Source organism: Girardinichthys multiradiatus, chromosome 24 (assembly GCF_021462225.1).
Source record: "Girardinichthys multiradiatus isolate DD_20200921_A chromosome 24, DD_fGirMul_XY1, whole genome shotgun sequence".
In the NCBI taxonomy this organism is placed as follows: domain Eukaryota; kingdom Metazoa; phylum Chordata; class Actinopteri; order Cyprinodontiformes; family Goodeidae; genus Girardinichthys; species Girardinichthys multiradiatus.
In genome coordinates this window covers 115,984-142,458 of record NC_061816.1, presented here as the reverse complement: position 1 = coordinate 142,458, position 26,475 = coordinate 115,984, and the positions used below count along the sequence as shown (strand labels likewise).

General features: G+C 45.2%; 2 protein-coding genes across 3 annotated transcripts in view; one reads left to right on the top strand and one right to left on the bottom strand.

Moving 5' to 3' along the window:
- Positions 1–778: 778 nt before the first annotated feature.
- On the top strand, positions 779–12,967 carry rgn (regucalcin). Of its 2 annotated transcripts, XM_047355072.1 has the most exons (9): positions 809–912; positions 2,362–2,407; positions 2,798–3,014; positions 3,090–3,272; positions 3,458–3,552; positions 3,638–3,752; positions 4,021–4,152; positions 12,531–12,685; positions 12,768–12,967. In XM_047355072.1, the coding sequence occupies exons 3-9, from the start codon at positions 2,852–2,854 to the stop codon at positions 12,816–12,818; spliced, it is 894 nt and encodes a 297-aa protein (XP_047211028.1). In that variant the 5' UTR covers positions 809–912; positions 2,362–2,407; positions 2,798–2,851; the 3' UTR covers positions 12,819–12,967. The 2 variants fall into 2 exon arrangements, with proteins under 2 accessions (XP_047211030.1, XP_047211028.1); XM_047355074.1 differs by lacking the exon at positions 2,362–2,407 and having other exon boundaries at positions 779–912.
- Positions 12,968–13,010: 43 nt separating this feature from the next.
- Positions 13,011–26,475, bottom strand: part of fmnl2b (formin-like 2b) — a 25,025-nt gene continuing 11,560 nt past the window's right edge. Inside the window, exons 14-28 of the mRNA XM_047355066.1 lie at positions 26,212–26,432; positions 26,025–26,131; positions 24,501–24,686; positions 24,367–24,387; positions 23,414–23,538; positions 23,083–23,285; positions 22,551–22,785; positions 22,411–22,479; positions 22,241–22,321; positions 21,648–21,777; positions 21,404–21,564; positions 21,180–21,281; positions 20,976–21,071; positions 14,947–15,070; positions 13,011–14,857 (exon numbers count right to left, since the gene is read on the bottom strand). Of these exons, the coding sequence (XP_047211022.1) occupies positions 14,769–14,857; positions 14,947–15,070; positions 20,976–21,071; positions 21,180–21,281; positions 21,404–21,564; positions 21,648–21,777; positions 22,241–22,321; positions 22,411–22,479; positions 22,551–22,785; positions 23,083–23,285; positions 23,414–23,538; positions 24,367–24,387; positions 24,501–24,686; positions 26,025–26,131; positions 26,212–26,432 (1,950 nt within the window). The 3' untranslated portion in view covers positions 13,011–14,768. The remainder of the gene's footprint in view (positions 14,858–14,946; positions 15,071–20,975; positions 21,072–21,179; positions 21,282–21,403; positions 21,565–21,647; positions 21,778–22,240; positions 22,322–22,410; positions 22,480–22,550; positions 22,786–23,082; positions 23,286–23,413; positions 23,539–24,366; positions 24,388–24,500; positions 24,687–26,024; positions 26,132–26,211; positions 26,433–26,475) is intronic.

The following is a 26,475-nucleotide window of genomic DNA, read 5'->3' as shown; positions in this document are numbered from 1 at the left end:
CATCAGTTTTAAAGTCTTACCACAGATTCTCAGTGAGCTTTAGGTCTGGACTTTGACTAGGCCCTAATAGCACATGAATCTGCTTTGATCTAACCCGTCCCATAGTGTCTCAGGCGGTATATTTAGGGTGGTTGTCCTGCTGGAAGGTGAACCTCCAGCCCAGTATCCAGTCTTCTGCAGCCTCTAACAGCTTTTCTTCCAGGATTTAGCTCCATCCATCTTCCCATCAACTCTGACGTGTGTCCCGGTCCCCACAGCATGGTGCTGCCACCACCATGTTTCCTTTGTTCAGGGTGGTGTGCCACATATTTCAGATTTTTGTTGATTAAAAAGATAAAAACCAAATTTTGTGTCGGTCTCTCACATAAAACTCAGGAGTTTGTGGTTGGACAGGACCAAATGTGTAAACATCTAAGGTACAAACACTGAACAAAAGCAGTTCTGGGTTACCGATGTAAATGCGGGAACAGCGCCCCCAGCTGGTTCTCAGAAACATGAATAAAGTTACTGTTTCATTTGCAGAGTAAATGGGACCACGCTGGAAACCATTAAAAGATCTGCAGGACCATTAACGTTTTCTGAGTAAAAACTAAAGTTCTGATAAGATTCGGAAAGCCAGTTGCTGGCTCAGTTAACCCAAGGTTCTGGGTGTGAAAGAGAACCCAAACCCAGAAGACATGAAGTTGCTCAATGTCACTGATTGGTCGGTTAGTCATTCAATCTGATACCGGTTCCAGTTCCGTGGGGTTCTAATCAGTGGCGATTTAGTCCCGGTTTCGAACCCTGACCTCGGATCAGATCCAGGTGTTTACTATCTGAGGGTTAGGGTGGGGGGGCGGAGCCGGGATCAGCTGATCGAACTGAGGACGGTCCACCCAGAGGTTCTGCAGCGAAGTCAGAGGTCTGCATCAGGTAGGTGGTTTCTCTTGGTGTCAGGGTGCATAGCTGCAGGACTGACCAGGTCCAGCTGGTCTAACACCGAACCGAGCTCAGAGAGCAACAGATATGACGAAGTTGATCAGGAGTTCGGTCAGTAAAAGTTAAATGGGTCTGACTGACATGGTTGGTCCCTCCGCAACGGGCAGAAGTTCAGGAGGACAGCGATGAAGCCTAGATGAAGAAAATCTGTTTGACTCGGTGCTGGTCCTGGTGGGTCAGGCTGAGCATGCGCAGTTGCAGCTGCCGAATGGCTTATTTAAGAGAAAAGTTTGGGTTTCCAGGAGCTTTTTGTTCTCATCTTGTTCAAAAATCAGCTGCTTTCACTATTTTGAGATGATCGTGTTGATGTATTTTAGTTCATTTTTAATCAAAATTATACACATATAATAATTATATTTAAAACTTTTAAAATGATAATTTTCTAAAAGTTAAACAGTTCAAATGTATTTATGAGTAGTTTTTAGAATATTAAGGGAATTTTTCATTTTGAATTTTTCCAGTAAAACACATTGAAAATCTAAATATGGCTTTCAGTACATTTTATGACCGCTTTGAATTTTGCATCAAATCGTGACTTTCTACTGTAAGCAGACGGCTGCGTGTCCCATTCACCAGCTGTAAATGTTGTGCTTGTGCTAGTATTGAACTACAGGAACTGATCCAGTTGCAAGCCTTTAACCCTAGTTATGTAAAGCTTTTAACGGGTCAGTTAGATCCTAGAGATGCAGTGACAGCTGCTGCACAGGAGGGCCCAATGAGATGTTTTGTCATGGGGCCCAACATTCCTGGCTGTGCCCCTGCAACCAGGCAGCAAAGTAGACTGTGGAGGTTTTATCTTGATAGACGAGGTTCTGCTTTGGTTCCGTGTCCAGCTGAGTTCTACAGTCTCCATGTGTTTGGTCTTGTAACTGGAAGATCGATGCCTCAGAACACCAAGCAGAGAGCAGAGCCAGTGAAAGGGCAGAATAAGTTACAGTCCATGTCTCGATAGGACATACCTTCCTGTGGTAAAGTCCATTACTTGATGGTCTGTATTATAAATGAACGACGTATCAGCATATTACCATTGGTACTGTCATTTTTTATAACATCGATATTGGTCCGATAAATAAAACTGGTCCGATATTAATAACTGATGTGGTAGGGAAATATACATACTATAGATAATATCGGGACCAATCGGTTATCGGCCACAGCAGCAATATTAATATCGGATATTGACATCAGCCCAAATGTTCATATCGGTGCGTCCCTTGTATACATGGTACTTTCATTTTACCTTCTGTGTATTTATTCCTGTACTACATCAGTCCTAGAACTTTTATCTAGTTATAACAGTTAAATACTGCAGTAATCTGGCTCATACTGCATACAACTTTAGTACTTATATGTTCTTATTGTACCATCTGTGTAACTCCACAGGGTCAGGGCTAAAACTTTGGAGAAGCAGCATCATTGGAGCATACAGGTGCAGCAACACAGACATGTATATTTTACACTGGCCGGGATAAAAACAAGGTAGAAACAAGTGGAGGTCATCCGTTCCAGGGTTAGAATAGAATAGAATAACCATTTATTTGTCAGAAAACAACATGAACTCCATGAGGTAAATGTGGGATTGTTAATATTGGGAAAATTAGTGGTAAAGCAGCTGCTAACGTTAGCTAAGCGCAGTTGAAATCAAACTACTTTATGTTTTTGTTAGCATTTAGTAAAAGTTGTTGGGATTAGCGTTTCATGAGTGTTCAACTAATGAATTATTGTGATTAATGATAAAAAAACAACTAATTTAACTTACCAGCCACTGTGCTTCAGAAACACTGAGAGTGAATGCAACTCTGGCTTTGCTTTTTCATAGAAACAGCCTGGTTGGCGCTCCTGCTCAGTGATTGGTTCCAACAGACAGGTGAAAATGTCATCAGTGCAGGTGGAGTCTGTGGTAAAGGAGCATGCTCTGATTGGTGAAGGGCCTGTGTGGGAGGAGTCAGATCAGACGCTGCTGTTTATTGACATTGCTGGGCAGAAAATCCACCGCTGGAGTGCAGCAACCAATCAGATTCATTCTCTGAAGACAGGTAAGGGTCTCCTGTCTGACCTGTGAGTGGTCTCTCACCTGCCTGCTTCTCACTGGTCTGACTCCTCTTCCTCAGATGACACTGTGGGATTTGCAGTGCCTCGCAGGTCAGGTGGTTATGTTGCAGGTGTTGGTCGTAGCATTGTGGCTGTTGATTGGACCAATCAGAAGGCAACATCACTGGTCAACGTCGAAGAAGACAAACCAGAAAACCGGTTTAATGATGGAAAGGTTGATCCAATGGGTCGTCTGCTAGCAGGTAGAACACACCTGGGGACCTGTCGCTGTTCCATCCTGCTAACCTTTCTTTCTATTCCCACTTGTTTACCTGTCTCTGCTCGCACCTGGTTACCTGATTATGATTCTTACCTGGATAAATCTTTCTGACTTGTCACATTTCTCACCTTGTTACCTGCCTGTTACCTGTGCGTTGTTTACCCTCAGGTACAATGAGGAAGGACGCTCAGACCGCTCAGGTGAAACCAGGATCTTTGTACTTGGTGAACTCTGATCTGTCTGTGACCAAACTGCTAAGCCAGGTAGTGTCTCCTATTTTTACGTGTTGAACTACAGTTTATGGGTCTACCTGCGAGTAGTTCCGTCTTACCTGTTTCTTCCTAACAGGTGGACATCTCTAATGGGATGGACTGGACTCAGGATTTGAAAACTTTTTTTTACATTGACAGTTTGTCTCTGAGCGTCGACGCTTTCAACTACGACTCATCCACTGGACACCTGGGTAACTATGTGACACCTGTTATTAAACTACACAATATCTACCCCTAACCACACCAGCACCTGGAGTTTTCCTACACAACATCCATGTAACTCAAGAAAACCCCTGTAGTTAAAGTATAGAACATCTGTGTAAACTAGATACCATCTGTACCATGACTGCAGAGCACCTGGAGGACCTCCAGTTTACCTTCTATATTCTATTTTGTTTTTATTAGTTTGTCTGTTTTTTCCAAGCAATTAGTTTTCATTTATGTTGGTGTGTTGCCTAGGTAACCGTCAGGTGGTGTACCGCATGGCGGAGGGGGAGGGCCTTCCTGACGGGATGACCCTTGATGCTGAGGGTCGCCTCTGGGTGGCGTGTTACAACGGAGGACGAGTCATCCACATTGACCCAGCAACTGGTCAGTCTTACTGGTTTTGCTGATTACAGGATTCGTACAGGTGCTTGAAATTCTTGAAAATGCCTGAATTTTAACAAGGTGTTTTCAATGTTTGGAAAGTGCTTAATATTCTAACTGCACAGTTTTGTAATAAAGAGCACTGTAACAGTTTGATTAAACTTCAGTTTGATATTTTTACGTTAGAGGCACAACATACAGAGTGATCAATTTGCCTTTAATGAAGTCCCAGAAAGCCTCACTGCCGCTCAGAGAGAGTATGATCCTTTTGGCAATACCAGCGTGTGAGCAGCAGACATCACCAGCTGAAAAGACCAGCCGCTGGACTGGCGTAGTCCACTGGCATAGCTTAGAAGCAGACGTCCGGTGAGCAGGAGAAAACCGCATGCCCGACTGTAACCGTTTTTATGACCACTGGCTCGAAAACAATACAAAACATGGTTGAAACGAGGACCAACTCCTCAAGCAGCTTCCTGCAACATATGCAAGAAAGACCTGCAGCTTTTAGTGATGGTAGAGTCGGTGCTCACCAGCGGGAAGCCATAGTAGTGGGAGGAAAGCTGACAACTTTGCAGGTAAATTGCAAAGTGATTGTTTGAAGGATATATTGAGCTAGGACTTTAAATCATCTACTGGACTTTAAAATCTTTAAAGCATCTTTATTGAAAACGCTAGTAAAGGTGATTAGCTAGCGGTTTATGTAAAAAAGTAGCTGTGGCTTCACGATGCTCGGTCATGTGCCTCTGATGTCTTTTGGCCTTCTGCCTATATGTCCATTTCATATTAATACCATAACTTGGAGAATTGTAATCAATTGAACAGTATTTTATATTGTTGATAGTCTCCCTTCACCTGTGTGCCGTGGTTAGAAAGCTCAATTAAAAAATGGCACACAGTGACACAGACTGCTCCAAGGTTTGGTGCTGGAAAAGTTTGAAAAATTTACCTTGAAGATGCTTGAAAAGTGCTTGAATTTTATAGTGGGACAAGTGTACAAACCCTGTGATTAGCTGTTGCTGGTCTCCCTGTCTGACTCCTAGGCAGGTGGAGGAGCAGAAGACAGAGTAGAGGAAAAATGGATGTCTTTACTTGTTGGATTGTCTCACTGCAATTATTTATTCATTAAGGGTTTTTTGTGTTCACACTGGTTTAAAGAAGACATCCCTGGTTATTTTTCAGGTACAGATCTTTAATGAGTAGTTTTAGACGGCATCAAAAGATTTCTTGTTTGAGCCACATAATATTAGTAGTATTAAATGGACCAGGCTGATAGTAGATGTCAGAATGGCATCAGAGAAACATTACAGAAAACTTGAAAAAGAAAGATACATTTATCCATCATAGTTCAGGTTTTGGATTATCTGGTTAGTTCCATTATGTCTTCAGTCTGGTTGTGTATGAAATGGTGCTGTTGAGTGGAGGGAAAATCAATTCGGTGACGATGACTGACTCTACATTTGTCAAGGTTGAGGGTTTGGTGGCAGGACCAAAATGCAGATCATGGCGAGGAGGCCGCATGGTGAGTAGAAGACGTTTTAATTTAAAGACAACGACTTACAGGCAGGTAGTCCAGGCGTAAAGTCAGGAGACAAACAAACCATAAGGAGGAACTCGGGAATACAACAAGGGTTGTTAACGAGAGGAACCAGCCGGGAACAATGAAAACTAGAGAGCTTATAAACTGAGGGAAGTGGAGTATGGACCAATGAGACAGGGAGGCAGGTAATCAGAGGAAACATGTAACAGGTGTGGACCAGGCTGCAGGGAACTGAGGGAATATGTTAGAATGGAAACGGGAGCTAGAGAATGCAGAGACAGGAGGGAAAACTAAACTAAACTAGAGACAACTCTAAGGAAAAGAAACCCAAACATAAACTAACATAAATAGTAACTCTAGGAAGAACTAAACAGGGGCATGGGGACAAGCTAAACTAATGGAAAACAGACCTAAGCAAACCTATATAAATAAAAACCCTAACATAAAACACAAATCTAAATCTGGAAGGAACACTAACTAGACAACGCAGGAACAAGAGGAACTATACTAAAGAGCAAGGCTGGGAAAGAACAACTAATCTTAAGGGAAACGAGCAACTGGGTAAATAATACCAAAAGGGGTCTAAAGCCAGGAGAAAAAAACTACCACAACGCAGGAGTAAATAAACTGCTCAATCAAAAACCAACACAAAGTCCAAGATGAAAGATCCTGACAACATCAGTGTAAATTGTTGGTGTATAGTGTGAACATACACTGCTGAAAAAAATAAAGGGAAGACTTAAACAACACAATATAACTCCAAGTAAATCAAACTTCTGTGAAATCAAACTGTTCACTTAGGAAGCAACACTGATTGACAATTAATTTCACATCTTGTTGTTCAAATAGAAAAGACAACAGGAGGAAATCTTTGGTGATTATCAAGACACTCAATAAAGGAGTGGTTCTGCAGGTGGGACCACAGACCACTTCTCAGTACCTATGCTTTCTGGCTGATGTTTTGGTCACTTTTGAATGTTGGTGGTGCTTTCACACTCGTGGTAGCATGAGACGGACTCTACAACCCACACAAGTGGCTCAGGTAGTGCAGCTCATCCAGGATGGCACATCAATGTGAGCTGTGGCAAGAAGGTTTGCTGTGTCTGTCAGCGTAGTGTCCAGAACCTGGAGGCGCTACCAGGAGACAGGCCAGTACACCAGGAGACGTGGAGAAGGCCGTAGGAGAGCAACAACCCAGCAGCAGGACCGCTACCTCCACCTTTGTGCAAGGAGGAACCTGCAAAATGACCTCCAGCAGGCCACAAATGTGCATGTGTCTGCACAAACGGTTAGAAACCGACTCCACGAGGATGGTATGAGGGCCTGACGTCCACAAATGGTGGTTGTGCTCACAGCCCAACACCGTGCAGGACGCTTGGCATTTACCAGAGAACACCAGGATTGGTAAATTCACCACTGGTGCCCTGTGGTCTTCACAGATGAAAGCGGGTTCACACTGAGCACATGTGACAGACGTGACAGAGTCTGGAGACACCGTGGAGAGAGATCTACTGCCTGCAACATCCTTCAGTATGACCAGTTTGGCAGTGGGTCAGTAATGGTGTGAGGTGACATTTCTTTCTCCATGTGCTCACCAGAGGTAACCTGACTGCCATTAGGTACCAAGATGAGATCCTCAGACCCCTTGTGAGACCATATGCTGGTACGGTTGGTCCTGGGTTCCTCCTAATGCAGGACAATGCTAGACCTCATGTGGCTGGAGTGTGTCAGCAGTTCCTGCAAGATGAAGACATTGAAGTTATGGACTGGCCCGCCCGTTCTCCAGACCTGAATCCGATTGAGAACATCTGGAACATCATGTCTCGCTCCATCCACCAACGTCACGTTGCACCACAGACTGTCCAGGAGTTGGTGGATGCTTTAGTCCAGGTCTGGGAGGAGATCCCTCAGGAGATCATCCACCGTCTCATCAGGAGCATGTCCAGGCGTTGTAGGGAGGTCATACAGACACGTGGAGGTCACACAATACTGAGCCTCATTTTGACTTGTTTTAAGGACATTACATCAAAGTTGGATCAGCCTCTAGTGAGTTTTTCCACTTTAATTTTGCGTGTGACTCCAAATCCAGGCCTCCATTGGTTAATAAATTTGATTTCCATTGATGATTTTTGTGTGATTTTGTTGTCAGAACATTTAACTTTATACAGAACAAAGTATTTAATGAGAATATTTCATTCATTCAGATCTAGGATGTTATTTGAGTGTTCCCTTTATTTTTTTGAGCATTGTACATCCGTCCATCCAACCATCCATCCATTGCCTTCTGCTTATCTGACATTGGGTCGCGGGGACAACAGGTCCCAAGGCATCCCAAGGCCAGAAGAGATACAGTATATAGTCAGCTCCAGCAAGTTCTATTTCTTGCCCAGGGTCTCTTGCCAGCGGGACCTGCCCCAAAAAACCTCCAAAGGGAGTCTCCCAGAATACGGACACAGCCCTTGCTTTGGGAATACAATATTGGATATTGTATCCATTATCTACCCACATACCCCAAACTCCCGCAGCACCTCACTCAAGATATCTTGGGGGACACGGTAGTGAGCCTTCTCCAGATCCACAAACACATGTAGACCAGAGAATCATACTCCTATGACACCCTAAGCGATTCCGGGTAAAGACGTGGCCCGCCTTGACCAGGATGAAAGGCAAATTGCTCCTCCTGGATCCAAGGTTCAGTAATCAGTTGGAGCCTCCTCTCTAACATCCCAGAGTAAACTTTCCCAGAGAGGCTGTGAAATGTGATCCCTCCATAGACAGAACACTCTTTTCGGCCCTATTTCTTAAAAATCAGGACCACCACCCAGTCTGCCACTCCAGCAGTGTTGTCCTGGTCGTTCATGCGACATTGAAGAGGCGTGTCAACAATGACAGCCCTGCAGTGTCAAGAACCTTCAGAAACTCTGGACAAATCTCATTCACACCTGGCGCCCTGCAGCCAGGGAGCTTTTTTATCTGCCTCAGCTACCTCTGCCTCAGCGATGGAATTGCATTATTACAATTCTTCAGGCTCTGCCTCCTCCTTGAAGAGCATGGGGACCAGTTTGAGGAGATCCTCAAAGTGCTCCTTTCACTGCACAACAATGTCCTCAGTACGGGTTCACAGTTCCCCTCACAAAGCATGGACACCTTGGAATTGTCCCTGTTTCCCTTCTCTAAGTCGCCGAATGGTTCTCCAGAACTTCATTGAGGCCAACAGGAATCTCTATCCATAGTCTCTACGAATTTCTCCCATGCCAGACTTTTTGCTTCCGCAAAAACAGAAGCTCCTGGAAGCCACATCTGCAATGGAAGTCCTGAACGTGGCCCATTCCAATTCCATAGCCCCAACCTCCTCGAGACATGAGAGAAATTCTTCCGGAGTGAATTGTAGATCGCTTGAACAAATTCCTCCACCAGCTGTTCCTTAGCTTACCCCTTTGGTTCAAGGTGACCATGTACCAGGTACACTTATGAATCACCTTGTGCTCAAACATGGTGTTCGTTATGGACATTCTATGCCTCCCAAAGAAGTCCAACAACAAAACAACACTTGGGTTCAAATTGGGGTGCCCATTCTTCCCAATCACACCCACCTAGGTAACACTGTCGCTGCACACATGGGCATTGAAGTCTCCCAGAAGCACCCCGGAGTGGCCAGATGGCACCCCTTTTAGGACACCAAGAAGGCCGGGTTATCTGAACTGCTATTTGTTGCGCATTGTTGTGCCCCAACCATGAGATGAAACTTGGACTGAACACAGAGAACAAAAGATTGGTGAACTCTGTGTCCTTGACTGCACAGCATTATAACCCATTTTCAGAAACTCCCAAGAAAGGAGGATTTACAGTGGGAATCTCCATGATGTCATGAAGCCACTAACAAAACACCTCTCCTAGCCTCACCTTTTGCTCTTTCACCCTCGGCAGCGCAGCTGATTGCATTGGGAAGACAACATGCAGGAAACTCACTGGCCAGAAAGACTCTTTGAAACTTGGATGTAAAGTTGACAATGATCATGTATCTGTTGATCATAAATGGGCCAAAAGTTAAGTTATAATCTTCTGCCTGTGCATCCAGCATTGAAATAGTAGGGATAATTAAGACAATCTGTATTAAACCTTTTTACTGAGCTTCTGCAGACTAGGAATCTGAGCGAGAGCTACCCCAGAAGAGACGGCGTCTCTAATTGAAGCTGATTTCCCCACTGCCTCGACAGCCTTGAAACTGCAGCTCTGCACCCCTGACACATGCCAGTACAGCAGACGCTCATCCTAACACTGCATGCTACATGCATGTGCCACTCTGTGGAACTAACGCTTCCCCCAGCAGCTACTGAGAGCAGCAGCCATAGGATCTTTGTTTGCCGTCCACCATGTGACTCATTGGCACCTGGACTTCCCGTCCTGTTCATCAGAATGGTTCACTTAAGAGGTTGTGTCTGGGCAGATAAATTATTTTAGGATGAAATAAGTTAAATATTGTTCATTTTGTTTTGCTTTGTTTGTGGTGCTGAAAGCTAAACCATTTGAGTGCTAGTAGGCTAAATGCTTAGCTAATGCTATGGCTATTGAGTCTGCAGGCTAATTTATTTGTTATGAGTTGTGTTTAAGTTATGACAAATGTTATTTCAATGAGTGGTTGAAACATTTCTGTCATAACATGCCACTGGTACTTAGATGCACGTTAATATTTGTATTCATGTATTTAAAGTACGTGTGAAACTTTAAGGGTTTCTAAATAAGATATTGTTTTGTGTTAGCTTAGCCACTAACCCGGATGTGAATTGGCATCCAGGAAGGTCAAATATTCATATCTGCTTTGTCGCTATTTTGTGAGTGTCAGCTCCATTCAAAAGTCTTCCCCAAATTTATTGATTATGGCATTTCTTTGTTCCCTTTTGTAGTTTATCAGTTTTCCTTTTTCTTTCATTTGTGCTGTATCGTTTGGGTTGAGTGTTACTAACCCAGTTAAAGGTTTTTTGAGTGGAATACTTTAACTTGGAGCTGGATTATTTATTTGTTAATAAATTATTATGGAGAGGAGATGCTGTGTGTTTATTTTGTATATGTGTGCAGAACTTGCTGTTAGCTTTCATCTCTCTTATCTGCTGTTCTGTAGTACCATACCATATTGGGCTGGTATTTATAATGCCTGACAGACTAAAGGTTGTTTGGCTAATGATTCCTGATCAGGTGGTGCCCTGATTTGTTAGTCTGACTGAAATTGTAGGTTTTAAATGTATTATTAAATCTGTTAATAATTAGTTAATTATAACTATTAACAGTTGAAAATAGTTAAACCAATCACTATTTCCCAACAGAGGTGCTGACAGAAAAATAATAGTCTAACTTTATTAATAATTTTGTTAAAAACTGTAAATTATAATTATTAATATTTTCTAATAGCCAAACAATCATAATTGCACAGCAATAAGCACAGACAACAGTCAGACCCTCCCTCTTGCAACCTGATGTCACAAACAGGCGCCCAAACTCTCTTAAGGTGGTGGGCCCAATCAGTGATGGGCCTTCTGTAGCTTCTTTGAGCTGAGCCTGGCTGAGCACCAGGATTGGACCTGGCTCCTCTGAGTCAGATGGCTCACCCTGCTCAGTCATTCATCATTCAAAGCCATTGTAAATGTGTTAGGGTTAGTGAAAAGCTTTTTCACTAAGGATTTCGGACCAGTGAAGGAACATCAGCAACATTTGGGTTTCCTTCAGTCTTTCACCTTGTTGAAGGCTCACTTCATGTTCATATCTCCACACTGATATTCCAGCTCTTTCTCAGCCTTCATCATAGCTGTTAGCACTTTGTGTTTTAGGGTTAGGTTACAGGCACCAACAAGCTGGATCTTTTCTACTGACACCCTTCCACTGCTTGGACCTTATTTCTGTTGGCTAAGCTACATTCTCCTATTAGTAATTTTGAATCTGGAACTGGATCAAACTGACTGGGCATGTGGAATAGACTGGAAAGATAAGAGGACAGAGTTTAGACCTGCGTAGGACCTGCTGCTTCTGATTTTCTGAGTCAAAATGCTTTAAAAAGGTGGATTCATAATAATCGTTCCTTTGTGGAAACTCTGAACCAAATCGAAAGAACACCTCATGTAAGTTTAAAAAAACAACTCACAAACCTAGTTAGCAACTGGAGTATAACATGCTAAATTTCTAATCCAACATTCTTATTGGGAAATGTTTCATGTGTAAACTTACGCACCGTTGCCCTCCTACCCTAAAAGTGGGAGCTGAAAAACTCAAGAGAAACAATTAATAACACCACCCTCCAACAATGGAGGTTGCAGTAAACATATATTAACAGTTTCTAGGCAAACTGAAATTTTACCTTTTACCTTTAACAAAACACGTTCTCCAGCTGGTGCCAAAATCTGAAGAGTTTTTATCAACAGAGTTTGACGGTAACCATTTAAGGTTACGTTAGGGACATCATATCTTTTAGATTATTCAGGAGTAAATACCTGTAATCTTGGTTACTCGGCAGGATGTCAGATTTGTTCGTGTCATGTCTACATTCAGTTATTAAATGTTGGTTCTCATGGTTTAAACTAGACTCTTAACTTGAATGCATTGTTTTAGGTTTAAACTAACCCTTAAATAGGCTGCTTGAGCTGGATTCTTTGTAGAACAGTCCCAGTAAAGACAGTCCATCAACTAACTGGTTTGAGTTCTCAGTGACCGTCTCAGGTGTTGCGATACTTTCTGCTTTAAAAATGCCTCTTTATATGAGGGCACTGGTAGAATCCATCTGGACCCTGCAGATATTACTGACTGGTTAAACTGACCCTTCTCTGTGATTGGCTGACATCCTGTCACCTCCTCTCAGGTAAACGGCTGCAGACGGTCTCTCTGCCTGCCATGAAGACCACATCCTGTTGCTTTGGGGGCCCAGACTACTCTGAACTGTATGTGACCTCAGCTAGTTTGGATCTGGACCAGTCAGAGCTCCAGAAGCAGCCACAGGCTGGAAACACCTTCAGGGTGAGTGCTCGGCCCCCTCTCAATTGTTTGATACCTGCGGTTGACCTGGTTACAGTGACCTGTGGTGTGTCTGTGTGTGCAGGTGAAGGGACTGGGGGTCAAAGGTCGACCATCACATTCATTCACTGGATGATCTGCAGCAGGCAGACTCTTCAGATCTTCAATAAGATCATTGATTACTGATAAAACTGGATCAATAAGTGTTTTAGCATGAATCACTGCAGAACCTGAGCCAATTAGTCTGTACTAATGATGGAAATAAAGGCAAACCTGAGCATTATAGCATGCTGGGTGTTGTAGTTCCTGACTTAACAAGACAACATGATGATGTAGAAGTGGTTTGTTTTATTTCCACCGAGTGCAAAATAACAGCAACAACCAACACACAGATAGACACACAGGTAGCTATCGAACCTTCTAGAAAATGTCTGTACACATAGAAAACTTTGTGCTCTGAACTTTTTTTAAATTTGGACTTAAATGAATTAAAAAGAGGTTGGGGCCAGGGTAAGGTTCTGGGTGGGATTGTGAGAACTCCATTCATGTTTGAGGGTTGATGGTGCAGCAACAGCATCAACCGGTACTGTTCTAACAGGATTGTCCGGGTATCACGATGTTCTAATAGGTGTTTCCAAGTACCACCAAGTTCTAACGGTAGGGTCAGGGTACCATAGTGCTGTAAAGGTGCATCCCGATACCACCATATTCTAATGGGAGTGTTTGGGTGCTCCTGTGCTTTTACAGGTAGTGAGGGTACTCATGTTGTCTAACAGGTCTTTCTTGGTACTCCTATCTTTTAGGGTGTGTTCTGCCCAGAACCAAAGCAGCACACTAATTTTTCTCCTCCAACATTGTGGATTCAGTTTGCCTTTTTTAGCGCTTTACTTTTGGATGATGATTAGAAAGCTTGTTCATAGGGGTCCAAATAAATGAAGTCTCCTGGTTCTGTTGTGGCCTGCAGCACCTCCCTCAGTCCCACACTAAAACTGTGCCTTCATCAGAGTCACAAGAAGGAACTTTAGGAACATCAGTCAGACTGACTTCTGATCGGTTTCCCTGACCCTACTGGTGTCACAGGTGTTAAGCTGTAGTCCAAAAATAATCTGGTGAACAGAAGTGTTTCCTCAGGAATATGGGCCCAGAGTTTGACTGTGGTTGGGTCAGAGGGCGTAGTTAGCTAGATTTTGGATGGTGAAAGTCACTCTATTTCTAAAACGTGGAGCTGGTTTCTGTGGACCCGTGGTCGGTAACGGCCAGTAAATACAGCAGAACATAGAAGAATACAATATAGTGAAAAGAGTTGAACCCTGTACAAATGGACTTACACCAAAGAAACCCAGAACAACCACTGAACCTCAGATCTGATGACCAAGGAGCAAAACCCTGGTTTTATATGGGGGTGAACCTGCTGAGTCCAGAGCTGTTGGGTGTTTCTTTTCAGTTTGTCTTCATTAGCTATTATGTGTTTGAAGAAGCACATTTCTGTCCTGGTTCTGTTCCAGGATAATACAAAAACCCAGCTGCTCCTTGGCCTGCCCTGAAGCGCCACCAGGGGTGGTGAGTATGTCTAGAGGAAGGGTCTAAGGATGGCATCTTTGTGTTGTTTAGCACCTAGTCATGTTGTAATGACCCCTGAGTTCTAAGGTCAACCCAGGACAATCAGGAATGTTTTTATGGCACCTTGTGTATCTTTGTCAGAATGTTACCAGCTCTTCTGGATTTCTACTTAATACCTATGTTTATTTCTTCAGAAACACACTGTCAGTATAAGTGTACCTAAAGGTATCTGGTCCATCCGTCTTGTTCCCAATTACCACAGCAGGCCACAGGGCCGTAGATCTGGCCTTAGATCTTTGTGAAAGCCATCGGTATTTACCCTGTCATGCATTAATGATCTTTTTTTATGATCTGGGTTAGTTCTGATGTAAAGAAAAAGCACCAGAGGTCAGCAGGAGGTCTGGGTTCTTGGCCTGTGACCATTAAACAAAAACACGATGTGATCCATCCACATTAATCGATCAGAAATGTTCAAAGTGCTAATTGGTCCCATTGCTTTAGAGTTGGCGCGGTTAGCTCAGATATCTCAGTAATGCTCTTCAGAGTGGGCGGGGTCACAGAAGAAGCGAGAGCTGCGCTTGGCCGTTCGAGCAGTAAAAGGAACCGTCTTCAATGCTGAAAATAAGGAAATACACCAGCTGGTCAAGTTACAAGTAACAAACACCTGGTTTCATGCTTCTGTTCACCTATAATTACTCTGCTACCTGTGATGATGTCCTCGATGGCGCCATCTTTCCCTTCGTACACATGGCGGCTGTCTTTCCCTTGTCTCCGTCTGAGTTCTGTGATGAGCTCCTGCTGCTGCCGTTTGCCTTTGTGAGATGGAGACTAGGAGCAAGTAGAGGAGAGGGTCAGGGTCAAGTCTCACCTTAAAAAGATTTCAATCATTTAACAATAAACAGTTGGAGTGAGACAGAGACTAATTTTATAGCATCAGGATTTCTTGATCTAGTTGGAAATGATAGGAACTTGCAGGATAAATGTGTAATGGCCCAGAACGACAATCCTGTAAACCTTTTTCTTTGGATGAGATGTGAGGCGTTAACTCAGCTTCAGATGATGGCAGACCTCATTTGTCTGAACTCAGTCCATCACATAGTTGGTCAGGATGTTTGTTGGCAGTTTGACAGACCATCAAACATGTTGATGCAAAGATTGGCTGGTAGTGAGCTGCGGCGTGATGGACAATATTGAGCCAGACGGACTGATAATGTTTTGGCTATCCATGGCATAATAGGATGAAGTGCTAGTACTTTCCTGAATCAATACGTTCCTGAAGTAAAGTACGCTCACTACATAATGGTACATTCTTCCCCAGGAGCTGCTGGTCATCTTCTCCACTGCCATCATTCAGTCGGTCCTGTCTTCCTCCATCTCAGTGTAGTTTGGTTCATCCACCAAACACTGCAACGAATAATCAGGTCTGCAGAGAGGAGCATCAGGGCTGACCTTCCCTCCATCCAGGACTTATACAGGTCAAGGGTCAGGAGAAAGGCAGCTAACATCTCTGCAGACCCCACACACCCTGCACACAAACTGTTTAGGTTTGTTTAGGTTTGGTCATGCTAAAACCATGAACACCTCAGAGCGAGAGTAGTCTGTACATGTAGGTCATGATGTGCAAATATGCTTATTTGTTTCACAGCAGAGTATCATACTGTCTATCCTATTTATACTCCCTTTAAAACTTTATATATTTAAAATGTGTGCACACAAACCTGGCCAATAAATCTGATTCTGATTCTGCTCTGTATGTTCATGTCCTAACATGGGGGCCAGAGTTTGGGTTAAGTGTAATTTCCTCTGTCTCTCCAGACTGGATTTGCTGAGAAACAACTTGTCATGAAGCTGTAATCTAGTGTTGATAAACCTAATTAGACTCAGATTTAGCCTCAGTGGTTGATGGCCCTCAATCTGGGCCCACTGCCAGCAGAGCCATGAATGGAGGTGGGTGACCTACTCCTTTGTTTCTGTGGTCAGCTAAACCTGTCCCAGTAGTGGGTGTTTTCCCAGTCTGCCACTGCTCATGCTCAGTGTCATTGCTGTTTCACTGTGATTCCACTTTAATGGAAGGCTATCATTGTGTCTTTGGGGGAGGAATCTAGCATTGAGAAAGTTCTGAGTTCAATTCCAGCTTCTGCTTCAACACATTGATGTGCCCTTGGGCAGGGCACTTAAGGCTCAGTCATAGTCACACTTCGGGGTGTTCCACTGAGGGTGTGCGAGTTTGAACATGGCTGTACGCGTTTCTACTTCTTGCCGATGTTGCTGCAGTATTCTTCAAAAACAACAGAGGAAGTATGCTAGAAACTCAGTGGAAATGTAGTAAAAGAGGGAAAAAATGGCCACTATCAGAAACATTTCTTATTAAGTGATTCTGTTTATTTCAGATTCATCAGAGTAAAACAATGAAGAAGAAACCGCTTCTTGGCCTCTTTGTAGAGGATCTAAAACCATACCTAGATAATATGTCAGACTCAACAACAAACACTGTTAATACATACAATCTAAGGTGGTATTTCCTGTTTCTCTTTTCTGTCACTTTCGTCTTTCTGCTCATGATGAAGGGATTTATTTGTGGGTGAAATGTTAGCACCTTCAGCTTCTTCATTCTGAATGGAGCGCGGCACGCACTGTCCACGCCAAGTTACAAAAATCGGAGGTGCACCACCAGGAGCCGCGTGACTGCGCGGGCCCTCGTGCAGGGGCGGGGACAGTGCGATCGCCTCACTGTTTTCAGAATCAGAATCAGAATCAGAATCAGAAAAGCTTTATTGCCAAGTACGTTTTTGGACATACAAGGAATTTGTTTTGGCATAGTCGGTGCAATACAGTACAAATTAAACAGTACAAACATATCTACAATATAATATAAATATAAGTGCACAGTTTTAAGTGAGTGAGAGTAAATATAGAGCAGTATAAGATGCAAGAGCAATACAACAGTGCAGGTGATCATTGTGCAAGTAAAGCAGTGCAAGTAAAGCAGGAGTCCAAGCTGAGCGTTAATGTAACACATAGAGTTACAGGTTACAGGTGTCCTGTCAGCAAAAAAAGGGGGGGTGTGGGGGAAAGGGGGAATGTCAGGGTGGTTTCCGGGCTTTGTTAACCAGGCTGGTGGCAGATGGGAAAAAACTGTTCTTGTGGCGTGAGGTTTTGGTCCGGATGGACCGCAGCCTCCTGCCAGAGGGGAGAGTCTCAAAGAGTCTGTGACCAGGGTGGGAGGGATCAGCCAGAATCTTCCCTGCCCGCTTCAGGGTCCTGGAGGTGTACAGTTCCTGGAGCGACAGTAGACTGCAGCCAATCACCTTCTCAGCAGACCGAATGACACGCTGCAGCCTGCCCTTATCCTTGGCTGTAGCAGCGGCGTACCAGATGGTGATGGAGGAGGTGAGGATGGACTCAATGATGGCTGTGTAGAAGTGCACCATCATAGTCTTTGGCAGGTTGAATTTCTTCAGCTGCCGCAGGAAGAACATCCTCTGCTGGGCTTTCTTGATGAGGGAGCTGATGTTTGGCTCCCACTTGAGATCCTGGGAGATGATGGTTCCCAGGAAGCGGAAAGATTCCACAGTGTCAATTGTGGAGTCACAGAGGGTGATGGGGGCAGGTGGGGCTGGGTTCTGCCTGAAGTCCACAACCATCTCCACTGTCTTTAGAGCGTTGAGCTCAAGGCTGTTCTGGCTGCACCAGTCCAACAGATGGTCCACTTCCCATCTGTACGCGGACTCGTCACCATCAGAGATGAGTCCGATCAGGGTGGTGTCGTCCGCAAACTTCAGAAGCTTGACAGACTGGTGACTGGAGGTGCAGCTGTTGGTGTACAGGGAGAAGAGCAGAGGAGAGAGAACACAGCCTTGGGGGGAACCGGTGCTGATGGTCAGGGAGTCAGAGACGTGCTTCCCCAGCCTCACGCGCTGCTTCCTGTCAGACAGGAAGTCAGTGATCCACCTGCAGGTGGAGTCGGGCACACTCAGCTGGGAGAGCTTCTCCTGGAGCAGAGCTGGGACGATGGTGTTGAAGGCAGAGCTGAAATCCACAAACAGCATCCTGGCATAGGTTCCTGTGGAGTCCAGGTGCCGGAGGATGAGGTGAAGCGCTAGGTTGACTGCATCATCTACAGACCTGTTGGCTCTGTAGGCAAACTGCAGGGGGTCCAGGAGGGGGTCGGTGATGTCTTTTAGGTGTGAGAGCACAAGGCGCTCAAAGGACTTCATCACCACAGAGGTCAGGGCGACGGGTCTGAAGTCATTAAGCCCTGTGGTCCTTGGCTTCTTGGGAACAGGGACGATGGTGGAGGACTTGAAGCAGGCTGGCACATGACATGTCTCCAGTGAGGTGTTAAAAATGTCTGTGAATACTGGAGACAGCTGATCAGCGCAGTGCTTCAGGCTGGCTGGTGAGACAGAATCCGGACCAGCAGCTTTCCGGGGGTTCTGTCTCCTGAAGAGTTTGTTGACGTCCCTCTCCTGGATGGAAAGAGCCGTCCTCGGCGTGGGTAGGGGGCTGGTGGGGGGGAACTTCAGGGTGGGGGTTGGAGGTGCCAAGGCCCCTCTTGAGGTTGGAGAGATGGGGGTGGTGGATTGTGGCTGCAGCTGTTGGGGGGCGTCGTGGGAGATGGTTGCAGGACTGTCCCTTTGTCTTTCAAAGCGGCAGTAGAACTCGTTCAGGTCGTTGGCGAGGCGTCGGTCGTTGATGGAGTGGGGGGCTTTCGGCTTGTAATTGGTGATTTGCTTGAGCCCTTTCCAGACAGACGCAGAGTCGTTGGCTGAGAACTGGTTTTGGAGCTTCTCAGAGTACAGTCGTTTGGCCTCTTTCACTGCCTTGCCAAACTTGTACTTCGCCTCTCTGTATATGTCTTTGTCCCCACTCCTGAAGGCCTCTTCCTTATCCAGTCTTAACCTTCTGAGTTTAGCTGTGAACCAGGGTTTGTCGTTGTTGTAACTCACCCTGGTGCATGATGGTACACAGCTGTCCTCACAGAAGCTGATGTAGGAAGTCACAGCCTCTGTGTACTCGTCCAGACTGTTGGTAGTAGTCCTGAACACATCCCAGTCTGTACAGCCTAAACACGCCTGGAGATTCTCCACAGCCTCACTGCTCCACTTCCTTGTCGTCCTCACAACAGGTTTGCAGAGCTTTAGTTTCTGCCTGTATGCAGGAATCAGGTGGACCATGATGTGGTCGGATTGGCCCAGTGCAGCACGTGGGACGGCGTGATAAGCGTCTCTGATGGTGGTGTAACAGTGATCCAGAATGTTGTCCTCTCTGGTCGGACATTTTATAAACTGTCTGTATTTGGGAAGTTCGTGGGTCAGATTACCTTTGTTAAAGTCACCAGCGACGATTACTAAGGAGTCCGGGTTGGTCCGCTCCACACTCAGTATCTGGTCGGCGAGCATGCGCTGTGCGACCTGCACGTTAGCTTGCGGTGGGATGTAAACACCGACCAGGATGAACGAAGCAAACTCACGGGGGGAATAGAAAGGCTTACAGTTTATGATGAAGGCTTCCAGGTCTGGAGAACAGTGCTGCTGAATCACTGTCACGTCGTTGCACCAACCACTGTTGAGGTAAAAACAGATTCCTCCACCTTTCGCTTTGCCGGAGAGTTCCGTGTCTCTGTCCGCTCTGTAGAGCTGGAATCCTGCCAGCTGCAGCGCAGAGTCCGGTATTAATCCACACAGCCACGTCTCCGTGAAGCACAAAACTGCCGATGAATAAAAGTCCCTGTTTTTCCCCAACAACAGTTGTAGTTCCTCCATTTTGTTGGGAAGTGAGCGCACGTTAGAGAGAAATATTCCAGGTAACGGTGTTCGTAGTCCACGCTGGCGAAGACGTACCAGCACCCCAGCCCGTTTCCCTCTCTTCCGGCGTTTCACCGCGTGAACAAAGGTGAGCGCACCTTTGACCAGAATGTCCAAATATTCCAGAGCAGTAGGTAGAAAAGTTGGAAATAACTCCTCTGGTGTAGTAGCCCTGATGTTCATGAGTTCTTCTCTGGTGAGAGAGCTCCGGGTACCATCACAGAAGACCGTTTTAAAGCAAAAAACAAAACAAAACAATGCGCACCAACACGCCGAGGCGACCATCTGCGGCGCCATCTTGTTGTTCCCACACCTTGTTGTTGGCACACACACCAGAGCTGTGTAGTTGGGTGATGTGGGACTGGTGTGAAAGTGCTTTGAGTCACACTCTGAGTAGAAAAGCTTTATATTTCTGATGTAATAGGTCCATATTAGTGAATCATAATGGGCCGATACCTGCATATTATATTAGTCTGGTAGCTGAGTATTTCAACAGCCTTGTACCTGTGACTGACGGGTTCACAGACTACCGGGTCGGGGACCTGGACTCTTCACTCACGAGCCGTCATGTGAATATCTGACATGCATGCTGCTCTAATAACACATTTCATTACTATAGGAGTATGAGTGTGGGAAAAGCACCACATAGTCCAGATGAAGAAGGCTCAAGTAGTGGCAACTCCATCTTGCTCCAGGTTTATGTTTGATCACAGACCAAGAGGATATAAACAGAGGCATTAACAAGGAGGGATGCTGTGAGCTGCTTGGATGTGACTGTTGGACATAAACTGTAAAAGGTTCTCCTTTCTGTCCCACTGTTTGTTAAATCGGGATTTTGTCCAGTGTTCTTTAAGACTTGAGTATGAACAGACTCTTTAGAGACCAATCAGAAACTCTTTGGATAATAATGCCAGTAAATGTCTCACCTTGGTCTCCTCCTCCTCCTGCTGCTCCTCCTGCTCCAGTTTCTCTAAGAGCATCTGCTCCTGTCGCCTTCTCTGCTCATTGTCCTCCTCCGCCACCTAAACACATGCTTCCTGTTAGTTCAAGCTGTCACAAATTGTAGGAGGAGCTTTATGTCAACAGGCCACACCCACACCAGAGAGCCGGAGTTGCAGTCTGTTACCTACCCTGTAGGCTTTGATGAAACGGACAAAGATGGGAAAGAAGACGGATGGTGGCATTGTCTTGGAACTTTCTCCAAAGAACTTCACTGCATCTTCAAAGGCGTCCTGAAGTCCGACCACAATAAGACCACAGTGCACGTCAAAAAAATGTTTTATTTAAACAGGCAGAAATCATTACTAGGAGTGACAATTCCTCTTATTACTCTCAACACGAACAACTGTTTCACCTGTGCGATACGTGCGTCCTCCTGTAGCTTGTTGAGGCGGGACTCATTCCTGCTGATGAAGTCTTTGAGTGTGGCATTGTGAGACACGCTAAACTCTCTCCAGGTGAGCTCCATGCCGCGCTGCAGCTCCTTCACGTCACACAGCACGTTCTCCAGACTTACTGAGCAGCACAGGTGAAGACATACAGATGAGTCAGTCGTAGCCTGTGGTCTATGCATTGCTGTGATTGACTGACAGACTCACCTGCTGCAGCTTTGTCCACATAGTGCAGCTCGTTGTAAAACAGAGTCACTCCAGGATATTTCTCTCGCACAATGTTGGCGATGTAATGAAGCAGTGTTTGCTTCCTATCCGTCGATTTTGTATCCAGCAGCTAAAACCAAACAGTTTACAGAAAGTTGATCTAAGCTCGGTGTCCTCTCTACCAAACATGATCAAAAGCTATCAGACCAACGTCACCTAGTTTCACTGCTGCTTATCATCTGAACCTGATTATCTGCTCTCTGAAACCAAATGAAAGCTCTTAGATCAGAGCTCACTGCACCTGTGATTTTCACTAAAACATCTCTGACCCATAAGGAGGACGACCAAGTACACGGGGAGTTCTGGAGAGTCTGCTGCTACTGTATCCGCAGCAGATCCTGTGGACCCGGCCGGAGGTCAGGGTCACTGTTGAGTCTCTTTTTGATCACTGAATTTCCTGTTTTTCTTTAAACATCACGAGGCAGGAAGTAAAGTAACTATACTTCTGTGAAGACCTTCATGGCTGGCCAGCTTGTTTGGGCATTTGGACATGATCAGACCTCTGAGGTGTGTCTTTGTGTAAAGTGTCTTACCAGATCTAAACTCTGCAGCTTGAATCCGTACACAGCCCCTCTCTTGCTGCTGTTCATGTAGTTCCCCAAAGCCAAGATGATCTAAAGCAGCAGCAGCAACAGAAACTCTTCATTTATTACAACTCAGGCATTCTGCCTGTTAACAGGACAAGTCAATTACACAGACTGACCTCTAGAATCTTCTTCAGTTTCTGAGATGACTTTATTGAAACTGAAGCAGCGATGATGGCGTGAAGTTGCTGAGAGGAAGCACAGTCTGTCAGTTTTATTTCGTATCTTCACTTCACTTGGGCTTTAATATTTTCCTTACCGGAGTCAACATCTGGATGTTGTCTGCAAAGTTTCCCATGAACGTCATGATGGTCATGCGCTGATTGAGCCTTTCAATCCGGCTGAACTGCATCATGAATCGATCCTCGTCACTCAGAGCCTCCAGAGGTTTTCTGTCCCTCTCGTATTGCCGTAGAAGCTTCACCTCGGCCTCCGTTGGAATAAAACGTGTCAGACACTCTACAAAGTCGACGGGAACTGTCCGGAGATCAAACCTGTAGAAACAATATTGTTAGACTCTGGACTTGTTCAGAGCAAATTTAGGCTTCGTGTAATACAGGACCTAACTATATCCCATTAGCCAATCAGATGGCTCAGAACACTAATGGACTCACCTGTCAGAAGACTAGAACAGGATACATCAGTGAACAGCATCAGTTTGAACTGTGGTTCAACCTGAGCTCTGGAATGATTCTGGATGCCTCATGTGCAGTTTACCTCAGGCTACTGGTACCAGTCGTAGTAGGTACCAGGATTTCTTCTCTGTAAGGGTACTGTACTGATGTACCTACGTGTGAATGGCACGGCAGATGATCTCTGAGGCCTGGCCGGCCTTCCTCAGGGTGATGGCCAGGTTTTTGGCTCTGTTAGCTTCCAGCAGAGAAACTTTAGATGGAGCTTTCTGTGGAAGCTTCTGTCTGGACAGAGTTAGATCCACTGCTGGACCCTGAGCCTTGGTTTTGAACAGCTCCTCAAACCCTTCCATGTCCAGGTCCTGGCAGACAGACATGTAAGCAGATAATTTCAGTTAGGAGCTCTGGTACACATGTAGATGTTCAGCTCTGGCTGAGTTTTGGCAAATTTGATCTCAGCCTTTGTGACCTCCAGCGATTGATCTTTCACCTGTAGAATGGACTCATCATCAATGTCGTTGAACACGGTTCCATTGATCTGACTGGGTTTCAGAGCGACCCAGTTCAAGACTGGCATCCTAAACTTTGTCTGGATGGGTTTCTTGATCTTCACGGCTGCAGAGGACATGTATGGAGGTCAAATAAATACAAACGGCAATACTGGTTTATGAGTGTCCTTGGGTTATAAAGGTTAAAGCTTTAATGTAAGCTTCTGGTGGTTCTGTCTGTAGGTATGAACTATTCAGCAGGTGTTTTAAACCAGAACATCCCATCAGCTGACACTCTGGTTAACAGGCATAAAATCAGATGTTTTTGTTGGATCAGCACATTATCTCAGAATGCTCAAAGACTGGTCTGCTTTTTTAGGAAGTGTAAACTTGCACCACCACTATTACTATTACTATCTAGCAAAGCACTACACCCACACCCGGAAACCCGCGCTACTGTAAGACCAACTCAAACTCGGCTTTTATGAGGAACATTCAGGCATTTGTTCGCACATTGAAATGGACGCCATGATCTCTGAGGTTAAATTCTCTCATGAACTGTGGTTCTCCACTGAATCTTAGAATACACAAGATAAATCATAAAACATTTCCTGAAAATGTTCTGAAAGCAACATAATCTTCAAAATGATGGAACCACCATGGTTCAAGCATCATGCTGAACCACCTGTAGAACTATCTGGATCTAATAGGACGGTTTGTGTCCAACATTTCTTCAGTCTGTTATGTGGTCTGAACTAAACTCATCTGTTAGATGACCCTTTACCATCTTTAAAGGTTGTCTCTAAACTGTTTAGCTTTAATGTAAAGTCACAGAAGTCTCACAGATGGATGAAAAATGTGAAATTGAATTCTGAATGGAGCCAAGTTTCTAGTTGTCAGCTGATGTACAGTGTTGATAAACAACAAGTGATAAAAAAGTAAAGAACCAACGTACAGAACAGCTTGAGAGGACCCTCTGTCAGCAGAACGGAGAAGAAAAGATGCGTTATTATCAGAGTTAATCAAAGTCACCTGTTACCATGGAGACGGGCTGGAAGCTCCATCCCACTAATTTAAGACATGTCATACCTGCAAGCCCGGAGTTAAAGATGACGGTCGGTGACCCCCCTGACCCTGGGAGAGGTGGGGCCACAGGAGGAGGAGGAGGGGGCATGGGGACAGAGGAAAGCTCACTGGTCCTACAAGGTGGTGGAGGTGGAGGGGGGGGCGGAGGAGGAGCAGGAGGGGGAGGTGCAGGATAGGGTCCGTTGGATACTGAGGACAAAAAGAAAAAGACTTGATAATATCTGGAACAGATGTCGTATTTATGTCGTAGCACTTCTTGTTCTACTTAGAAGTTGTATTCTCAGTCAGAGATACACAGACCGGCCACTTTATTAGGTACACCTGTCCAACTGCTCGTTAATTTCTAATCAGCTAATCACATGGCAGCAACTCAATGCATTTAGGCATGTAGACATGGTCAAGACAATCTGCTGCAGTTCAAACCGAGCATCAGCATGGGGAAGAAAATTGATTTAAGTGACTTTGAACGTAGCATGGTTGTTGGTGCCAGACGGGCTGGTCTGAGTATTTCAGAAACTGCTGATCTACTGGGATTTTCACGCACTACCATCTCTAGGGTTTACAGAGAATGGTCCGAAAAAGAGAAAATATCCAGTGAGCAGCAGTTCTTTGGGCGCAAATGTCTTGTTGATGCCAGAGGTCAGAGGAGAATCGCCAGACTGGTTCCAGCTGATAGGAAGGCAACAGTAACTCAAATAACCACTCGTTACAACCAAATCATGCAGAAGAGCATCTCTGAAAACACAACACGTTGAACCTTGAGGCGGATGGGCTACAGCAGCAGAAGACCACACCGGGTGCCACTCCTGTCAGCTAAGAACAGGAAACTGAGGCTACAATTCACACAGACTCACCAAAATTGGACAATAGAAGATTAGAAAAACGTTGCCTGGTCTGATGAGTCTCGATTTCTGCTGCGACATTCAGATGGTCGGGTCAGAATTTGGTGTCAACATCATGAAAGCATGGATCCATCCTGCCTTGTATCAACGGTTCAGGCTGGTGGTGGTGGTGTAATGGTGTGGGGGATATTTTCTTGGTACACTTTGGGCCCCTTAGTACCAATTGAGCATCGTGTCAACGCCACAGTCTACCTGAGTATTGTTGCTGACCATGTCCATCCCTTTATGACCACAGTGTACCCATCTTCTGATGGTTACTTCTAGCAGGATAACGCACCATGTCATAAAGCACGAATCATCTCAGACTGGTTTCTTGAACATGACAATGAGTTCACTGGACTCAAATGACCTCCACAGTCACCAGATCTCAATCCAATAGAGCACCTTTGGGATGTGGTGGAACAGGAGATTCTCATCATGGATGCAGCCGACAAATCTGTCAATATATCTGTCAGGTCAATATGGACCAAACTCTCTGAGGAATGTTTCCAGTACCTTGTTGAATCTATGCAACCAAGGATTAAAGCAGTTCTGAAGGCAAAAAGGGTCCAACCCAGTACTAGCAAGGTGTACCTAATAAAGTGGCCGGTGAGTGTATATTTCTAACTGGTGAAGGTAAACTCACCTGTGCTTGGCATTGGTGGTGGTGGTGGAGGAGGAGGGGGTGGGGCTTGCATTCCTGGAGCCCCACCCATCCCTGGTCCCATGCTGTGATAGGCCACAGTCTCAGGGCTGCAGAATTCAGGGAGGTGATCAGTCAGAAATAGGTGGGTTGAAACATTTAAGAGTGTTTCAGAGTCTGTGTCTCTTACCTGGGGGACAGTGTAGGAAAAGGCGGAGGTGAGGGGGAAGAAGAGTCAGCTACACCTCCGTCTCCCTCCCCTCTTTGAGGCTGAGGAGCTCCAGGTCCTCCAGACTGCTGGGCCTCCTGGGCCTGACGCTCCAGACGACTCTGCCGACGAATGGTCTGGTCTTTCTCCCGAACTATCCGTCTTAAGGTGTGCACCTGAGAGTTGGCACTGGCATACACCTCCTGCAAAGCGAACAGGTGAAACTTTCGATTTAAGGTCATGGTG

Coding starts and splice junctions, on each gene's coding strand:
- rgn (XM_047355074.1), top strand. CDS start 2,852: ATGTCATCAGTGCAGGTGGAGTCTGTGGTAAAGGAGCATGCTCTGATT. Junction 3,553..3,637: donor TGACCAAACTGCTAAGCCAG/GTAGTGTCTCCT, acceptor TCTTCCTAACAG/GTGGACATCTCTAATGGGAT. Junction 12,686..12,767: donor AGGCTGGAAACACCTTCAGG/GTGAGTGCTCGG, acceptor CTGTGTGTGCAG/GTGAAGGGACTGGGGGTCAA.